The 18,157-nt window shown below is 48.4% G+C and overlaps 5 protein-coding genes across 11 annotated transcripts; 4 read left to right on the forward strand and 1 right to left on the reverse strand.

The window, feature by feature from the left end:
- The first annotated feature begins 2,798 nt into the window (after positions 1-2,798).
- LOC120947410 (tubulin beta chain-like) lies at positions 2,799-7,429 on the forward strand. Of its 2 annotated transcripts, none has more exons than XM_040362729.2 (6): positions 2,799-3,194; positions 4,256-4,490; positions 4,583-4,812; positions 6,054-6,221; positions 6,436-6,700; positions 6,766-7,429. In XM_040362729.2, exons 1-6 carry the CDS (start codon positions 3,138-3,140, stop codon positions 7,158-7,160), a joined length of 1,350 nt encoding a protein of 449 aa, XP_040218663.1. In that variant the 5' UTR covers positions 2,799-3,137; the 3' UTR covers positions 7,161-7,429. The 2 variants fall into 2 exon arrangements, with proteins under 2 accessions (XP_040218663.1, XP_040218662.1); XM_040362728.2 differs by lacking the exon at positions 6,054-6,221 and adding an exon at positions 5,779-5,946 and having other exon boundaries at positions 2,800-3,194.
- A 1,572-nt stretch (positions 7,430-9,001) lies between these two features.
- Positions 9,002-12,067, forward strand: LOC120947409 (GTP-binding protein 2). 6 transcript variants are annotated; one of them, XM_040362722.2, is made up of 3 exons: positions 9,002-9,129; positions 9,926-11,533; positions 11,622-12,067. In XM_040362722.2, exons 2-3 carry the CDS (start codon positions 9,953-9,955, stop codon positions 11,922-11,924), a joined length of 1,884 nt encoding a protein of 627 aa, XP_040218656.2. In that variant the 5' UTR covers positions 9,002-9,129; positions 9,926-9,952; the 3' UTR covers positions 11,925-12,067. The 6 variants fall into 6 exon arrangements, with proteins under 6 accessions (XP_040218656.2, XP_040218657.2, XP_040218658.2 ...); XM_040362723.2 differs by lacking the exon at positions 9,002-9,129 and adding an exon at positions 9,136-9,246; XM_040362724.2 differs by lacking the exon at positions 9,002-9,129 and adding an exon at positions 9,136-9,230.
- A 93-nt stretch (positions 12,068-12,160) lies between these two features.
- Positions 12,161-13,578, reverse strand: LOC120947412 (evolutionarily conserved signaling intermediate in Toll pathway, mitochondrial). Its single transcript, XM_040362731.2, has 2 exons — positions 12,585-13,578; positions 12,161-12,523 (listed from the first exon to the last, which is right to left on the reverse strand). Exons 1-2 carry the CDS (start codon positions 13,477-13,479, stop codon positions 12,225-12,227), a joined length of 1,194 nt encoding a protein of 397 aa, XP_040218665.2. The 5' UTR covers positions 13,480-13,578; the 3' UTR covers positions 12,161-12,224.
- A 75-nt stretch (positions 13,579-13,653) lies between these two features.
- On the forward strand, positions 13,654-15,284 carry LOC120947411 (uncharacterized). Its single transcript, XM_040362730.2, has one exon. The coding sequence runs from the start codon at positions 13,773-13,775 to the stop codon at positions 14,994-14,996; it is 1,224 nt and encodes a 407-aa protein (XP_040218664.2). The 5' UTR covers positions 13,654-13,772; the 3' UTR covers positions 14,997-15,284.
- A 945-nt stretch (positions 15,285-16,229) lies between these two features.
- LOC120950256 (S-phase kinase-associated protein 2) lies at positions 16,230-17,917 on the forward strand. The gene is made up of 4 exons (XM_040368156.2): positions 16,230-16,671; positions 16,733-17,362; positions 17,436-17,595; positions 17,663-17,917. Exons 1-4 carry the CDS (start codon positions 16,470-16,472, stop codon positions 17,847-17,849), a joined length of 1,179 nt encoding a protein of 392 aa, XP_040224090.2. The 5' UTR covers positions 16,230-16,469; the 3' UTR covers positions 17,850-17,917.
- Positions 17,918-18,157: the final 240 nt, after the last annotated feature.

The raw sequence follows: 18,157 nt of genomic DNA on the forward strand, positions 1-18,157 counted from the left end.
TTTGTCTGGACCCTTCCGGAATAGCCCGAAGTCACTCGGAGTCGAAGTTGTTTAGAGTCGGCCACAGACGACCGGTGCAATGTTTTTGGTCAGGTATTTGATCTCCGGCTCCGCCTCTGATACCAGCTGACTCCGGGCGGTTCAAGCTACTACTCCTAGAACAAATGGATTGTTTAAGAAGTGCTCGCGCAAAGCGAAAGAAGAAAAAAAACACCATGAAATGAAATGCCTACGGCCGACTCCGATCCCGGCTGACTCGGGACAGCTCCGAGCAACTCCGGACTCCCGTCGACTACGAACAGCTCCGGTCGACTCCGAGCAACTCCGGGCGACTCCGGACGTCTTCGGATGACTCTGACTCGGGTCGGAACTACTAATTCCGATTTTACAAGAGTTGGAATGGGACTAACAATAGCCGGAGTCGGATTGGAGTCGTGGCGCTCAAAAGACAACTAATGAAAAGTGCAATAAATAGTATTTAGAAAGTCAAACAAATTCTAGGATCTACAGTAGTAGTAGTAACAATATAAACACTTAAAATTTTTTGCCGAATCTCGGTTAATTTTTACCGAGATCTGCACAACTGAGATCTCAGCAAAGATCTCGGTTAAATTTCTGTTGCCGAAATCTCGGTTAAAAATGTAATTGACATTTTGTTTGGACGTTTACGTTTAACCGAGATTTTCGGTTAGAGCAATCCGAGATTTCAGCTAATTATAAAAACAATCTTGTTTTTAATTTTAGTGGTTTTATTTGGATAAAAAGTTAGTTTGAGTTATAAAAACAAACACAATTATTTATTGAGCCATAGCCATAGCAGCCTGAGCCCATGCTGATTGCCGGTGTACATTTTTTTCAGCATGATGCCACCATCGTATCTGTAGTTGGACGGCAGGAAGTCACCCCCCCCCCCCCCATTATGAGAGTTGTGGTGGGATGGGAAGCGCAGGGACGGGCGCCGGTACAACACCCGATGGTGTTCAGCGTCTGGATGTAGTAAAGGTGCAGGAAGATGGGCCGGGCATGGAGCGGGCACCGGTACAGACACGGTTCTGTAAAGCGGGTAGAGTGAATCAAGCCTGAGTGAACCCTGATTAGAAGTCACGTGGTCGAGTATTTGGATATTTACCTAGTGAAGGTAACTGGAAATGAAACCTGGAAGTCCGAACGGGCCGGCAAAGTTTGGTCCAATCGGACTAGCATCCGATAATCCTTGGATAAGGACTGCTTCGAGCGACGATCTTATGTGCACTGGCTACGTGCGTTGACAGAGCTTCCTAGCCCACCCGTGTCCGATCGTACGCTACTGATGATCGGTTTCGTCATGCTGGGTGTCATATTTTCAATTATTTTTCACACTATTAATTTTATAACACAAAATCACTCCGAAAGGTTTCTGCATCGACAAAATGATGAATGACAGATAGAAAACCGAGCCTCAGCTAACTCAAATAGCATAGCCGAAATTTCGGTTATTTTGACGGATGACCTCGGTGACAGCAGTGTTAACGTACGTAATCGGCATGTTGTGTTGCCGAGTTTCGGTTAAAATATTTGTTTAACTGATATTTCAGTTTTAAATGGTACTGATTATCGGCAATGGGAAATTTTCAACTGACATATCAGCAAGAATCGAAAGAGCCGACGAATGTCGGCAGTTTTTTTAACCGAGATCGTGAAATATTTTTAAGTGTGTAAGTATTAGTAGTAGTATTAGTAGTAGTAGTAGTAGTAGTAGTATTTGTAGTTTATTTTGATTCGTAGTAGGAAATGCAATTATGTTTTTATGAATTTTCCTCGTGATAATAAGTTCGACTCTTAAGTTTTCCTCATTAAAGATTTCTGTTTAGAAATTGCTTGATTTTTAGATTTAGATTTGATGTTATGTAGTTGCCTTGGGAAATATTCACATAATAAAACCCTCAAAATGTTGATCCAACAAATGATTTAAATTTTTTACATTACTTAAAGCTACACTTAAGAGAAATTGCTCATATCAGACGATGCTATGTTGGCAAAGTTGAAGCTAATAAGGCTTTAGTATACGATACTGTACCTTTCTATCATACGTATAATTTAATCGCTTGGTTACCACAAAAGGTGATTAAGGAAATGTATTTAGTTTACTCAATCAAATAAGATTTTTTTAACACTTACAAGACCATTTTGTACTTAAAGAAAAGTTGTGCGAGCATTCGATGCGTGAAACTTGCTAGCGCCATCTGCTGTTAGATAGCGCAACAATAAATCATCAAAGTTTCTTTTATACAAGATGTTTTCCATTTTCCATGCAATATTCTTGAAAATGAGATTTTCCCAACAAAAATAAACACTTAACCTGTTCATATTAATACATTTTTCATCATTTATGACTTTTTACAATGATTTACTTTAGCATTTTCATTGTTCTTGTACCGTGGTATTCGATAAATGAGTAAATTTTATTGCATTTATGTTAGCTTGGTAGCCTGCAACCACCAAAGGAACGCTAATCTATGAAATCTCCCATTTGACCATTACCGGTTTCACAGTACGCGCTAGAGGTTGTAGCCCGTCATCCCCCATCCAATTGTGGAACACGTGCACACACAACACAAAATAACATTATCATCCCACCGGCTATTATCGGCGGTCGGCAGCGCTCGTAGTACAGTGCTGCTGCTGTGTTGTGCGTATTCGTGCCGTTACCAGTCAAGTGGCTGTGCTGGTATTGGTTAACAACAACGATTGGCCATGGGTACGGTGTGTCGCGCGCGCACTGCTAACCGTTTGGCGCTGCGTTCGGGGTCCGCTTTGGTGTCGTCATTCGGCGCTGTTCAGTAGCAGGCGAACCGCGAACCCGAGTGGCACAGAAACGAAGCGACCGCGCGAGCGTACGGCCCCAGGTGTCTACTTACCACACTGTCCACTGTACCGCTCGCAACGGCAACTGCTCTGCCCTGGTTGCCAGTAGAAAACTTCTTCGCAGTGTTTTGCCCTTGTTTCGTCGTCACCCCTGTCGCCCCTGTCCTCTGTCGGTGGCCACCAGCGGGTAGTAGAAAGTGCACGTTTTCACAATTGGATTAACGCAACCCCGCACGCCGTCGCTCAGTGTGTGACCGTCATTTTGGGAGGGCGCTCTTCATTTCACCACCAGCATGCGGGAAATTGTGCATCTGCAGGCCGGCCAGTGCGGTAATCAGATCGGGTCCAAGGTACGTTTGAACAAGTAGAACACACAAAAAAAAATCGAATAGATCGTCGCATCCACGTCCCCAAAAGTGTTGCGGCCGATGCGGATGGCCGTGCGTCAGCCAGTTTATCAGACACACAGCGCCCGGTTATGTAAGGGGCCGTGATATCTTATCAATGAATCATGTTTTGGTCACCGTTCGGTCGCTGGGAACCTGCACTGTGGTCGAAAATGGGCGACGTGGCAGTAAAAGAAATGAAACGCCCTGTGTCATCACACGTACACAGTACCGAATGTCCCCAAAAAAAAGAACGGTTGAGTCGAGCCAGTCGTGTGTTAGGGAAACTGAATTTCCGTTCTAGACTGGCAACGGTATTTATAGAACCGCCCGTCTGGCGGTGTCGGCCGGCTTAGCGAAGCCAGCAGCAAAAGTAACAAGTGAGAAGCGTAAAGGTGTGATGTCGCCAAGTGAAACCCGAAGTGCCCGGAGCGACCGTTGCTACTACTACGTTCGCGTATTGTGTTGTCTTATTCTTGGCTTTTCTTTCTAACTTCTACGATTACGGGGTGCGCCGTTACGGGGTGCGTCTCTATTGGTGTCGAGGTTGAACTATTTGAACGAGTAACGCGCGTCACTGCCGTGTGCAAGTGTGTGTGCATGTTTCGATTGGTCAGCAAAAGCGGACAATTAGCAAGAAGTTCACTTGCAACGAGCGGCTCGCTCACAATTGTATCTTATGCACGCTGATCAGCTGATGATGCCACGGTTGGTGGTGAAATTGAAAACCTTCATCTACAGCGTATTTGTCGCCGTTTGCACAAAACATCATCGAAAGTGAGAATGACTCACGAGCGTATGAATGGACCGAAGGGTTAGCAGCAATAAACAAGCTGCCGTGTGAGGCTCGCACATACAAGGCCGTTTTAACTCTATCAGCAAGCTGATGGCGCCTTCGTTCTGCTTCCGATAAGCACTGCCAGCGTACGTGCTATTTATGATTTGTTGTTTCGGTTGCTTTGAAATGTCGACTCATGTTTGCACAAATCTATTTACCTACCCATCCGCTGTCTTTCATTTCGCAGTTCTGGGAGATCATCTCCGACGAGCACGGTATCGATCCGACCGGCCATTACCATGGCGACTCCGATCTGCAGCTCGAGCGCATCGACGTGTACTATACCGAGGTGAATGGCAACAAGTACGTGCCACGTGCGGTGCTGGTCGACCTGGAACCGGGCACGATGGATTCCGTCCGCCAGTCGCCGTACGGTGCACTCTTCCGGCCGGACAACTTCGTTTACGCTCAGTCGGGTGCCGGTAAGAATTACGTCTCCATTGTGGTATCGGGTTACATTGTCCCACTGACGTTTGACTGATTCTCTTCCCATCTCCCCCCTCCGCCCGGGTAGGTAACAACTGGGCCAAGGGCCACTACACCGAGGGTGCCGAGCTGGTCGACAACGTGCTGGACGTGATTCGCAAGGAGACGGAATCGTGCGACTGCCTGCAGGGCTTCCAGCTTGCCCATTCGCTCGGCGGCGGCACCGGTTCCGGTATGGGCACGCTGCTGATTTCGAAAATTCGTGAAGAATATCCGGATCGCATCATGAACACCTTCTCCGTCGTTCCATCGCCCAAGGTAAGGGAGAAGCGCTGGGGTGCATGCGGAGCGGGATAACGACGCCAGGAAACTCGATCGCTTCCCGATCGATCGTTTTTCGCGTGAACGTGAACGCTTGACTGGTCCGATGCAATGCGTCAGTGCCCGGCGACCGGTAACCTTAGCGATGGTGGAATTTACATCCCCAAGGAAACCGGAAATCTATTGGAGAGAGTGAAATATTTAGAGCGGTGCCATCCATAAGCTACGTAACGCATAGAATGAGGAATTTTATACGTACAGTTGAATATCAAAAGATAGGGAATGAAGGAAGAATTAGGGAAATACTACTTCAAATTTCTATTTAAACCATTGCTCGACTATTGGCACATACATATTTTATGAAATCATTCATACAGTCACCTACAAAAGAGCTGCGCCAAACTGTCTCCACCCACTTGGTCAACTTTCACACCAAGGTTTGCGAACTGCAAAAAATAGCTTTTCTTTACAGACGATAGCGATAGTATGCATATATAGGCGTAAATGTATGAGGATTGTAGTCGCCTGTTTTTCGTCGATGCTACAGATAACAAAAAAGTGTGAGGAGCCCTTGTGTTGAAAAAAAAATCAAAATGTTCTCCTTATTGTGGTCGTTTTCCGACGTTCTATGTTCTATGTTTGAAAATGTGACTTTCATGCTTATCAGCAGAACTAGGAGACGATAGGTATTGACTTCTTCTAGAACAAAAAAAGATAGCCGTCATCGCTATTCTAAACTCTGTTTATTCAAAAAGGCACTCGCAGCAATTCATGCAACGTTGCGTAGCATTGTTTGGAACTCCTTTTCTTTCTGATCTTACGAGCGTTACGTAAATTATGGATGCTCCCTACATTTTGTAAAATTCGTGTTTTTTTTTTCGTTCCGCCCCTATTTTTTCTCTCTCTTTTATTTCCTCTCTATCTCTCTTCCCACCCTACGAAAACGGATTCCGCCTTCCGTAGGTATCCGATACCGTCGTAGAGCCGTACAATGCGACGCTCTCGATTCACCAGTTGGTCGAGAACACGGACGACACGTTCTGTATCGACAACGAAGCGTTGTACGATATCTGTTTCCGCACGCTAAAGCTATCCTCCCCCACGTACGGGGACCTCAATCACTTGGTATCCGTAAGTACAGCATCACATTTTTCACCACGTTTCTTCCCTTTTCCGCCCTTCTCTCTCTTTCAACCCACCCCCATCTGGGCCAACCACATGCATGTGTGTGAGTGTAGGTGTCCGATGTAGTATTGGAGCCATACAACGCTACCTTATCGATGCACCAGCTCATCGAAGCGTCCGATCAGACCAACTGTATAGATAACGAAGCGCTGTATGACATCTGCTTTAGAACGCTTAAGATCTTCAATCCTACCTATCCCGATCTAAACCATTTAATTTCTGTAAGTAACACACCAAAATCCTCACACTGCCCGACCTGCCTGCGATTAGGTAAGAGTGGCTGTTCCTTCGCTGGCCAGAATCTTCCGGCATGTTAATAATCTATTCTGTAACTCACATTCCCCCAAAAGTCTCTCTGTTCCTGCCAATTAAGTTTTGCGTAATTGTATCACTAACTTCTGCTCTTTTTGCTATCGGAACTCCGCACTCCGGTAGGTGACGATGTCCGGTGTAACGACATGTCTACGGTTCCCCGGTCAGCTAAATGCCGATCTGCGGAAGCTTGCAGTAAACATGGTACCTTTCCCGCGTCTGCACTTCTTCATGCCCGGGTTTGCGCCGCTCACGGCTAAGGGTTCCCAGCAGTACCGTGCCCTAACCGTACCGGAGCTCACCCAGCAGATGTTCGATGCGAAAAACATGATGACTGCCTGCGATCCCCGCCACGGACGATACCTCACATGTGCGGCCATCTTCCGAGGTATGATGAGACTTCTATTCCTTTCTTTAGAGTGTATGACCACTTCTTTCGTATACCACCTACAGGCTCGATGTCGATGAAGGAGGTCGATCAGCAGATGCTAAACATCCAGAGCAAGTACAGCAGCTACTTCGTCGAGTGGATTCCGAACAACGTGAAGGTGGCGGTTTGCGACATTGCACCGCGCGGGCTGAAAATGTCGGCCACCTTCATCGGCAATACGACCGCCATCCAGGAGATCTTCAAGCGCATTTCGGAACAGTTCACCGCCATGTTCAGACGGAAAGCGTTCTTGCATTGGTACACTGGCGAGGGTATGGATGAGATGGAGTTTACCGAGGCCGAATCGAACATGAACGATCTCATCTCGGAGTACCAGCAGTATCAGGATGCGGAGGTTGAGGATTACGACGAGATGGAGGAGATCCCGGAAGAGGAGCAGCAGCAGCAGCAGGAATAGCTTAGGTCAACCCAGTCAGGTCAGGATTGTTTTAGCCTAGCTTGTTGATGTGTGTTCCTGTGGCGGTAGTAAGTCCACTGCCAGCCGGGCGTGATCGATTGGTAGCTGCAATCGAGCAACGTTCCCAATGAATTTAAAAGTAATACAAAGGAAGAACCAACTTTGAAACCACTTTGACTTATAACAGAGTTAACAAAACCCTTCCCCGGTAAGATTTATTGAATGTCAAATTCCAATAAACTAGATAAGATTATATCTTTTCAAAACTATTTGTGGTCCTTGTATTTGGAAGAAGATGCTCAAACCGATTCAAAGAAAACAAGCAACGAAACTAATCTGTATGTTGAAAGAATCACGTGAATCGTTTAAACGATTATGGGCATCTTTAAGGGGGTTCCGTCGTTCGCGGGGGTTAAGCATCTTTCCATGTGGATAAGATAAAATAAATCCTATTAAAATTATGGAAGACAGAGGAAGGGTCACAAACAGAAGCTATTTTGTTGGGTGGTATTGTTGCACAGGTTTGTATTCAACACGGTTTCATATCAGGTGACTTGCAGTGAATTTTCTTATCGCTTGCCTCAATGCACGTCAACCTTACTGATATGGTCGTTTATTTTTATCTTAGTTTCGAGAACCTTATCGATATATCGAACCTTGTGTTACAAAAAGGTACACTACATTTTCGTTCGTAATTTCATTAAATTTATTCGAATTACATTATGGTATACCTATACGTCACAAAGGCTGAACAAGCGTCACCCTAAATTTAGGGCCTGAATGTTTTATGAAAGTTTTAGCATTTGAGTGATTTTAAAACAGCCAGAAACTAACCCCGTAACGAAGGTAATATGTACATGTAATTTAACGCATTTTTAGTGTTTTTGTTCTCCAAACCCAGAGGCGCAATTTTACCGTATGCACGATTCCTCCTAATCACAACAAATCGACCTGTTTGATCACTAATACAATGTTTTACTGCACATAGGCTTATTGAAATATCAAAATTAAAAGAAGTTGCCAGGTTTTGGTTTTTGGGTGCAACGAGTTACATCTCTTATCTATAGAAAAGACCATCTCATATCTTAATAATTCCAAGGTCTAGCAGTTGATCCGAGATTTCTAATTCATGCAATATTTGTTTAATAAAACTAAAAAAACGCGCTAGATTGAAATATGTATCAATACTGAATCCACACAAATGATACACTATGTCTTCTAGCGTAACGTTTACCAATAATTAACACATAATAGGAGCAGCGGCAGTAACGAGCATCAGACTGTTCCACTGTCGATTCTTTATAGTGCTACACAATTATGTAATGTCCATGATTTACCAAGCAGAATATCAAAAGACGTACATACATTTTTTTGTTGTGCGTAATAATTCAATGCGATGTTTCAAAATGTATCTCTCAAAATGTAATGTAATTCTATCGTCGTTCTATCCGACGACTGACGTTCTATCTGCAGACAATATAGATAGCCTATTCTGAAATAAATTCCAATCAAATCTTCATAAATGAACTCTTAACTGATTTAATATTCTACAACCCACATTTGTATATTACGAAGAAAAAGTATTCATGTGTTCCAATGAGCTAGTGGAAGATTAACAATAAAAGCGATTACATTTTTAATTATTTTTCCATTAAATTTCAATCTAAAAATGTTTTCCTTCTTAATAACTGCGTTGAAAAGATTGCATCTTCAAATAAACAACGACCCTCTCCATCAGGCCACGTGTACCGTTTGAATATTCAAATCCATTTGGTGCCATTTTTTCACCGGGCCGCATTTGCCGAAGCTGACGCTTTTCCCCGAACGTTGACAGCCCGATTGCGTACGGTTGCGTATGGTGGTGTACGTGACCGTACCGATACGACTCCTTGGCCACACACAGTGAAACAAAAGAAGTCTCAAGTATAAAAATATCGTATACGTGTGGAGGGAGCGCAAACAAAATAGGGTAAGCTGAATTCAATACCCGAATTGGTCGGGTACGGGTCATTTTGCCTCCCAGAAGGCTCCGCAAAGTGTCCACAGAGCAGGAGGAACAAAATTCGAAAGGTGCATTGACTCCTCGGTCGGTAGGATCGGTTTAAAGTGTTTATGTTGATGTTTTAATTTCGCCCCTTTGGTGTGTGGCTGTGTGTTTATCAACAAAGAAAATTTTCTATTTTGGTACGTTTTCGTGTCTTCTTGGTTGCGCGGTTCCCCGTGGTCTTACCGCAAACGCTGTGTGTTGTGAAATAACGCCCGCTTTGTTGCATCGGCCGAGCGAACGAGCTTAGACGCTGCTGTTGCTGCTGGCTGCTGACGATGATGATGATGATGATGTGTTGGGCGCGTTGGGGCGGGGGAGATCAAGAAAGAAACACTCACACACGGGGTTCGGGCGGGGGGAGAGGCTTTAGATTGCAACAAAAGTGAATGTGTTGATAAATAATAGTGTGATGAAATCGATTCCAATGCTGATGCAAAGTGGTTCAATGCATTGCAGGCGCGAAAGGACATAAAGGGAAAGGGGCTCGTGTGTTCGGAGGGTTTTTCTCTTGAAGGTCGAATGAGAGTTGTGTGTGTGTTTTTTGTATCTCAGTAGAAATAACTTTTTTATTTATGTATGCCACTGTTGGGGTTGTTCCATTTTTCTTTTTGCGCCAACTACCCTTTTGCACTCACCCACACAACGAAAACTAACAGAAATCCATTCTCTCTTTTACTCTCACGGAACGGGTGCGGTGTATGTACTTGGCGCGGAACAGGCGGGTGACCTCAGCACCAGCTCTCCGATGGAATCTAGCTTCTTCGACCTTTTCGGTCCGTCCCCGCCGTCGGGCTCATCCAGCTCGGGCAGCGACTCCGACCTTCGCAATGGCAACAGCAACGACGACGACGGCGGAGGCGGCGGCAGCGGTAGTAACGAGCGGATCGATTCCATCGGCCAGCTGCTGCAGCGTGGCCACCACCATCACCGCGACGGCAGCAGCTACGAGCTGCTGCAGCAGAAAGGCTTCGACTTTAACCGTGGCTTTCTGCCGCCCGAGCCGCAGGTCGGCAACATCGAGTACAAACTGAAGCTAATCAACCCGTCGAAGCAGCGGTTCGAGCACCTGGTCACGCAGATGAAGTGGCGGTTGCGCGAGGGCAACGGCGAGGCGATCTACGAGATCGGCGTGTCCGATTCGGGCTTCCTGCAGGGGCTGAACGACGCCGACATGACCGTTTCGCTGCAGACGCTCAACCAGATGGCCCGCAAGCTGGACGCGTCGACCAGCATCCTGCGGCGGAAGAGCCTGGCCGACCAGCGGAGCGTGGTGGAGGTGCTGGTGCGCAAAATACCCGACGACCAGCACAACATCGAGGTGCGGGTGGCCGTGCTGGGCGGTGCCGACGCTGGCAAGTCCACCCTGCTCGGCGTGCTGACCCAGGGCGAGTTCGACAATGGGCGCGGGCTGGCGCGGCTCAACATGTTCCGCCACATGCACGAAATACAGACCGGCCGCACGTCCTGCATATCGCACGAAATGCTCGGCTTCGATGCGGAGGGCAGCGTGATCAACTACAAGTACAACGAGATGATGACCGCCGAGGAGATTAGCGACCGGTCGACCAAGCTCGTCACGTTCATGGATCTGGCGGGGCACCGGCGCTACCTGAAGACCACCGTGCAGGCCCTGTCCGGCTACTGTCCGCAGCACGCGCTGATCGTGATAGCGGCCGGCAACATTAGCAACATGACGCGCGAGCATCTGGCGATCATACACGCGCTCGACATCTCGTTCTCGATCATCGTGACGAAGATCGATCTCGCCCCGCCGGACCCGATACTGTTCGAGCTGAAGAATCTGCTCACCTCGATCGGCTACCGGAAGGTACCGTACTTAATCAGCAACCAGGACGACGTGCTGAACGCGAACGCGCACCAGAGCGTGGAGCAGATCGTGCCGATCTTCTGCGTGTCGAACGTGACCGGCGCCGGGCTGGACCTGCTCATCCAGTACCTGTACGTGCTGTCGCCGGGCATCAGCAACGCGGAGAAGGAGCGGCTCGAGCAGCAGCCGATCGAGTTTCAGATCGATGAAATCTTCCGAGTGGCCGAGGTGGGCACGGTGGCCGGCGGGCTGCTCTGCAAGGGCGTCCTCACCGAGAACAGCCAGGTGAAGGTGGGCCCGCTGCAGGACGGCTCGTTCTTTTCCGTCACCGTGCAGACGATCCACCGGAACAAGGCGCCTTGCCGGGTGGTGCGGGCGGGTCAGAGCGCTTCGCTATCGTTCAACGCGGTCGAGCCGATGCCCGTGCTGCGCAGCGGCATGGTCATACTGCCGGACTACGAAAGCGATGAGGTAGCCTGCGGGTGCTTCTTCTTTCAGGTATGGGGGGAGTCTTTTTTGTTTGTACACCTCTCAACATTATTCTAAAACTGCGATCTTTTCTGTTCCCCGATGGACAACGTTTTAGGCACAAGTGTCCGTACTGTTCCATGCGACGCGCATCTTTAAAGGATTTCAGACTACCGTACACATCGGTAGCATCCGGCAGACGGCCATCATCGAGGGCATCATGGGGGCCGGCGACACCGGCATCGGTACAAATCAGTCCGCCTCGGTGCTGTTCCGGTTCGTGCGGCATCCGGAGTACGTGCGGCCGGGCATGCGGATACTGCTGCGCGAGGGCACCAGCAAAGGCATCGGCAAGGTGACGCAGGTTTTCCCGCTGGCGCAAACGCAACACAACCACACCACCACCACCACCACCGGCTAGGGTTGTTTGCAAGCAACACCCACGGCACAAGTAACGCGCAAGTGTTACGCGCTTGACATGAACTGTATAAAACCCTGACGTATGAATTTAATTGAAGTGTGACGATTGAATTGGAAATAAAATTTCTGTGATTTAAAAACAAACAGTGGGCGCGTTAATATTGCCAAAAATTGTTTTTGCGCCGCATCCAACCACCGTTATGTCATCCGCAAGGAATCTTTTCTGCCAGGAGTGTTTGTGTGTGTGTTTGAACGTGTTCTTGACTGACTCTATTTATAGCAACAATTTGTTTATATACAGCTACTGTTGCACTGTGCTAGTTTCCGCTCCGCTAACCATCACTTCACTGGTGGGGGAGGTAAATTTGAACAGCACAGCCAGCGACGACAGGGCACCGTTGCCGCTCTCCTTCTCTAGCAACCGTATCCAGGACAGCAGCGAATCCTTTGTCGAGCTTCCCGTACAGCAGATGGCGTAGATGATGCCATCCTCCTGCTCGTGCACCGAACGCCGGCGAGTGCTGACGGCCGAACCGGACCCCGGCCGTTTACGGAAGCGCAAATCCAAACCAACGTACGGGTTGTGAAGGTTACTGACGTCTGTAAGGGCAGAGGGAGAAAGAGTAAGTAGGAGAAATTTTCAATTCAACGATTGCCTTACCGTCCGGATCATCCGTCTCCTCGATCGGTGGTAGCGGTTTCGGGGCGCTCTTTAGCACGTAATAGTTGATGGACCGGTTCCGCAGCCATATCACAAACGGGCCCTCTATGTAGACCGGTTCCTGCCGATCGTGCGCCTCGAGCAATTCCGACTGCTCCCCGCTCTGCCCACTCACGACCCACGTGTGGTCAATCGCACTTTCCACCTCCTGCGTATCGAACACCTGAATCTTGCTGCGCGGATCGATCGAACACATGCGCTCCACGGCTAACCGGGCCAGCTCGAGCGCATCGTCCGGCACCGGGTTGGGCAGCAGCCACGGGGAGAGATTTTTAAACTTTGGCATCCAGTACATCATGCGCCAGTACTTGCGCACCGGGTGGCCCTTCTTGCCGAACACGTTCACCAGCATCGCCTCCATCTCGTAGTCCGGCATCACCCCGTTATCCTCCATCTGCTCGAGCAGATCGATGATGCACTGCTGCTGCCGCGGGTAGTGCATAAACTCGGCCTGAAAGATGTTGGTCGGTATGAACTTGCCCTTCGGCATCACGTCGATCAGCGCCTTGTACACGGCAATGTCCTTGTTCACGCCGAACTCTTCCATGTGGCGCAGGGCGGCGTAAATGAACTCCACGTGGTTGCGGCGATGCACGCTGCGCTTCTCGAATATCTTCACCATCTCGATGTACGTCTGCTTGTCCTTTTTGGCGGCCGACTCGAACAGATTGGTCCGCACGATCAGGCTGCCCTGCTTGCCACCACCGTCCTCCGGCTTGCCGTCGGCCGTTTCCTCGTTCCGTTTGGTGGAACACTGTCGAAGCGTGGTACTGAATCTTGCCATCGGCAGCTGCAGAACACTCGCCGACCATCGTAGAGATCGCGTTAACAGCATTGTGCAGCTTTTTCTAAACTTTACTGCACCCAACAGCGATACAAACTTTGCCGCAAAATCGTATTGCGTGAATTTGGCATAACATTATTGCGCCTGTCACAACAAAGTCAAGGTAAATACAGTGCGCAGTGCTGTGCTCTACCGCTTGACAATCAGCTGCTCGCGTTCCTGTGCTGGTGTTGGTGTTTGCAGCCGGCGGCAGGCTGTCTTGTTTATGTTTGTTTTTTGTTGTTGTTCAGGCCTCACTGAAGCGTCTTTTTCCTGCCGGATTGTTTCCGAAATACGCGATAATTATGTCGCCGATTTCGCTAAAGATTTTCAACTTCCCACCAATATTCTCCAGTGTCGACGTGCGTGAGTTTTTGCACCTGTTTGGGCTGGAAACGACACGCTTAATCAAGAGAAGAAACACGGACGGCGCTATCGTGTGTGTGGACAACGAATCAGAGGCCCGGCTGGTGATTTCGCGCCTCCATCAGCTGCTCATCAAAACACACCGGCTGAAGGTGGAGTATACGAATCAGGGCGAAGAGTCGAGTTTGGCTGAGCTGCAATCGTCACTACCAGCGGACAAGGTGACCAAGAGCAAATCTCTCGTCACCGTGGCGGAGAAATGCTTTACGCTGGGATATGAAGGCTTTCCACCGCCACATCTTGCCTACCGGTATCCCAAATGTTCACCCGAAGTACTGCAAAACATCGCACGAGAGCTAGCAGGCAATACGGCATTCTACTACCAGACGCTGCATTTGATGAACAAAATGAATCTGCAACCTCCGTTTGAGCGCCGACAGGACACGATCGCCACTACACCCGCCGCAGAAGAACAACAATCGCAAGCAACTGTGTCGGACGAGGAATCGGAGCTGGAATCGGATTCAGAGATGCACGAGCCTGGCAAACCAAAGTCAGCTTACAGCCAAGCGATGCGTACAATGAAAGTGGTTAACTATGAAGCATCTTCTCGGGAGTCACAATCAGTCCAGCGACCTGCGTTGAAAAAGACAAAGCTGGAAATACACATTTCTGGATCTTCGCTAGCACCACCAGCGGTTGGGAGTATGAGCGACGATGTGCCTCCAGAGCAACAACCCACGGACATAGTACCTCAAGTAGAAGAAGCATCCCCTCTTCCTTCTATAGACGATATTTTACGCAATCGAATTCCGGAGGAGCAGCGAAGCACGCTGAACGTGTTCCAAAACTACAGTCGGGGGGATCCAACCACCAAGCTGTACATAAAAAATCTCTCGAAACAGGTGACGGAGCAGGAGCTGGAAGAGTTGTTTGGCATATTTTTCAACGCGAATCTTCTCAAGAGTATGGAGATAAAGCTAATGAAGACGGGGCGAATGAAGGGACAGGCGTTCGTTACCTTCGTTCCGGTGGAGGATGCAACCGAGGGTGAACCGTTAAATGAGAAGTTTAAAAACTGCATCGACAAAGCGTTGGGCACGGTCAATGGATACATACTGAAAGACAAACCAATGGTAGTTTCGTACGGGAAGAGCGTATGAGAGACATTTCGATATACAATCGCCCCAACAAATCAATCCTGTGATAGGAGGAGTTGACTCTAAATTGTGGTGTTGAGATCCAAATCCTGTCAAAGTCTCCTGCAGAAAGTTAGTTCACTCAAATGGACTTGATTAGTATCGATTGTATGGAGAATAGAATAGACTGGAGTTAGTGTAATCTGAGTTTAATTACGACTGGGAGTTGTGCCAAAGATGGAGCAGATTGTAGAGGTTGCCTATTTTTTAAATAAAAGATTTTTCCTTAAATAAATAAAATCGCCAAAACATAGTTTAATCTCAGAAACACACAACAAATTATCAGTATATCGTCCTTTTTCTAGAATCTAATTTAATGAAAGCATTCAGCATCCCTTAATACATCCTCAAATTTATTTGGAAAATACGAAAATATCTCATCTCTCTCTCTCTCTCTCTCTTGGCCTGCTCACGATAGAGCACATCGTCCTGACATGGTCCGGTCAACAATCATTCTCAAGGATGCTCGGTCTCTGGCTGCAGCCTCGCATCCATGTAGACACCCGATCTCTGACAGGTCTCGCTTAACCTGATCCAGCTATCGAGTTCGCTGTGCTCCCCTGCGCCTTATGCCGAACTGGGGATCGCTGTCGAACACCTTCTTGGTGGAGCATGAGTCCGGCATCCTCATGACATGCCGCTGCCATCGTATCTTTGCCACAGGATGTTCGGTTCGCCGTACAGCTCAGCATACTCGTGGTTCATCCTTCTCCTCCACACTCCATGCTCGAACACACCGCCAAAGATGGTCCGGAGGATGCGTCGCTCAAACACGCCCAAAGCATATGCATCTTTCACTTGGATGGTCCAAAACTCTTGTCCATAGAGGACTACCGGGCGAATCAATGTGCGATATATCTCACTTTTCTCATCTTCTCGTTCTCAGCAGTCAGTGAAGCTCATAGTATGAACAATTCCCCTGGACAATGCGTCTCCGGATTTCGTTGCTGATGTCGTTGTCCGAAGTAGCGACCCGACCGTCCCTAGATAGCAGAACCCCTTTACTACCTCGAGATTTTTGCCATCAACTAATACACTGCTTCCCAGATGACGAAAACATAAAATTGTAGATAATTAAAATGATAAAATAGCGAAAATACGGAAACGGAATTCCGTTGAATTGTGTATAGACCGTGTGCATCGCTCGTTGCAATCCCCCCCTCAAAAGCACACCTTGACTGTAACATCCTTGTGGTTCGTCTGTTCTGCGAAACGTCACAAAGCGCGGCAGAATAGCGTAAACAGAGCGCGATTTCCTTCGTACGTTTTTCTACCCCTAGTATGAGCGTTTCAGGAAGAAGAACAATAAATTAAACCGTCTCAGCAGTTGTACATGGAGCAGTTTCCGCCCGCGGTGCAGTGCGTTTGAACCATTTGTGTGTCGTGCTTGGGCTCGGATTGTACACCACCGGACACGGCTTTTGGGCCCTGAGCATCATGGATCCACCGTCGAACAAGGGCAGACTGCCGTTAACTAACGTTTCCAACAATGTTAATCAGCGACAGTGTAAAAGCAACGTACCACCGCCGCACCACGATCCACTGTTGGAAGAGCAGCTCAAATACGCACCTCATGGCAGCGAGGAGGCATTCTTCATGTACCGGAAGAACCAGCGGAAGGCAACGTACGGTGAGGAAGGTACGTACCGGACGGGATCGTGCAGCGAAAGCCCCACTCACTCGACCTTCCATGTTTCTAGATTTTTTCAGCTTCCTCTCGGACGAGGTGCTGCTGCACATCCTGAAATGGCTGCCCAAAAAGACGCTCCTGAGCTGCGGCCAGGTGAACCGGCGCTTCAACCGGGTGTCGAAGGACGAAACGCTCTGGTACCGGTTGGATCTCAGCAATCGAACGCTCCAGTTCGACGGGCTGGTGGAAGTGCTGAGCCGCGGCGTCATCGTGCTACGGCTGGCCCAAACATCCATCGTTAATCCCACGCCGGACTCGAACTATCTGGAGTTTCCGGCCTGCATTAAGGTACAGTATTTGGATCTCAGCATGTGCACCGTCAGCGTGGCCGTGCTGGGCGCTCTGCTCGCGAACTGCCGGGCGCTGGTCAAGCTGAGCCTCGAGAACGTGCCGCTGGATGGGCGCATCTGTGCGGAAATAGCCGAAAACCGAAAGCTAGAGGCACTGAATCTCACCATGTGCTCGGGCATCGATGCGACGGGGATGAGACTGATGGCGAAAGCCTTGACGAGACTGCACAGCTTGAACGTGAGCTGGACTAGCCTAAGTGCCGAAGCCGTCCAGGAGTTGGTGCGGAACCTAACGCCGCAAATAGTGCACCTGAACTTGTCGGGCTGCCGATCCACCCTCACCGATGAGAGTAAGTAGGCTGGAAAAGGGAACAGAATCGGCAATAGGATTCTAATTGTATGTGTGTGTGCTGCGTCTTTCAGAAGTGGCTGTCCTGATCAAACGCTGTACAAAGCTGGTCGCGCTCGATCTGTCGGACTGTACGCCGTTGACGGAGGTTGTTATAAAAACACTCTGCAAGGCTCGAAAGATTGAATACTTGTCGTTGTCGCGGTGCTACAACATTCCCGTCACCGCATACTTGTAAGTAAGGCTACCATTTTACCTTTCTGCTCGCTTCAACTGAATTTTGTATCGTTTTTGTTTGCAGGAACTTGACCGAACTAAAAACGCTCCGATTTTTAGACCTGTTTGGGCTCGTATCCGACCAAGCGATTGCTACACTGAAGAACTCGCTGGTCGACATTGGCATTAACAAGTACTATCACAGCTCCGTTGCGCGGCCCACGGTCGGTACGAAACGAACCTCGATCTGGGGTCTACGGACGCGCGATTGAACTCTTGGTTAAGGAAGTGTAGTGTGACAAATAAAAGCGTGCGCCATGTGTTGATGAAATCTACGGAATCTTCGCCTGTAAAATGCGTATAACAGACTAATTTGTTACATCGGAATATTCACGGACGGTTGGCGCACTGTTTTTTTAGGTCAAGATACATACGTACGGTTTATTCTGTCACAAAAAATCCTATCTGTTTTCATGGGCAAAAGTATTCTGCATCGCTTAGTTCTACCACTCTACCCGATCGGCGTTTCGCGTAACCTAATTAGTGGCCGGGGGTTACCAAAAAAAAAAGTCCTTGCAAG

Source organism: Anopheles coluzzii, chromosome 2 (genome assembly GCF_943734685.1).
Source record: "Anopheles coluzzii chromosome 2, AcolN3, whole genome shotgun sequence".
Classification (NCBI taxonomy): domain Eukaryota; kingdom Metazoa; phylum Arthropoda; class Insecta; order Diptera; family Culicidae; genus Anopheles; species Anopheles coluzzii.

Bases quoted from the DNA above. Each gene is read 5' to 3' on its own strand.
- LOC120947412 (XM_040362731.2), bottom strand. From the start codon at position 13,479: ATGCTGTTAACGCGATCTCTACGATGGTCGGCGAGTGTTCTGCAGCTG. The intron at 12,524-12,584 runs GTAAGGCAATCG...CTGCCCTTACAG, and splicing joins GGAGACGGATGATCCGGACG to ACGTCAGTAACCTTCACAAC.
- LOC120950256 (XM_040368156.2), top strand. From the start codon at position 16,470: ATGGATCCACCGTCGAACAAGGGCAGACTGCCGTTAACTAACGTTTCC. The intron at 16,672-16,732 runs GTACGTACCGGA...CCATGTTTCTAG, and splicing joins GGCAACGTACGGTGAGGAAG to ATTTTTTCAGCTTCCTCTCG. The intron at 17,596-17,662 runs GTAAGTAAGGCT...TTTTGTTTGCAG, and splicing joins ATTCCCGTCACCGCATACTT to GAACTTGACCGAACTAAAAA.
- LOC120947411 (XM_040362730.2), top strand. From the start codon at position 13,773: ATGTCGCCGATTTCGCTAAAGATTTTCAACTTCCCACCAATATTCTCC.
- LOC120947410 (XM_040362729.2), top strand. From the start codon at position 3,138: ATGCGGGAAATTGTGCATCTGCAGGCCGGCCAGTGCGGTAATCAGATC. The intron at 6,222-6,435 runs GTAAGTAACACA...GCACTCCGGTAG, and splicing joins ATCTAAACCATTTAATTTCT to GTGACGATGTCCGGTGTAAC. The intron at 6,701-6,765 runs GTATGATGAGAC...TACCACCTACAG, and splicing joins ATGTGCGGCCATCTTCCGAG to GCTCGATGTCGATGAAGGAG.
- LOC120947409 (XM_040362722.2), top strand. From the start codon at position 9,953: ATGGAATCTAGCTTCTTCGACCTTTTCGGTCCGTCCCCGCCGTCGGGC. The intron at 11,534-11,621 runs GTATGGGGGGAG...ACAACGTTTTAG, and splicing joins GCGGGTGCTTCTTCTTTCAG to GCACAAGTGTCCGTACTGTT.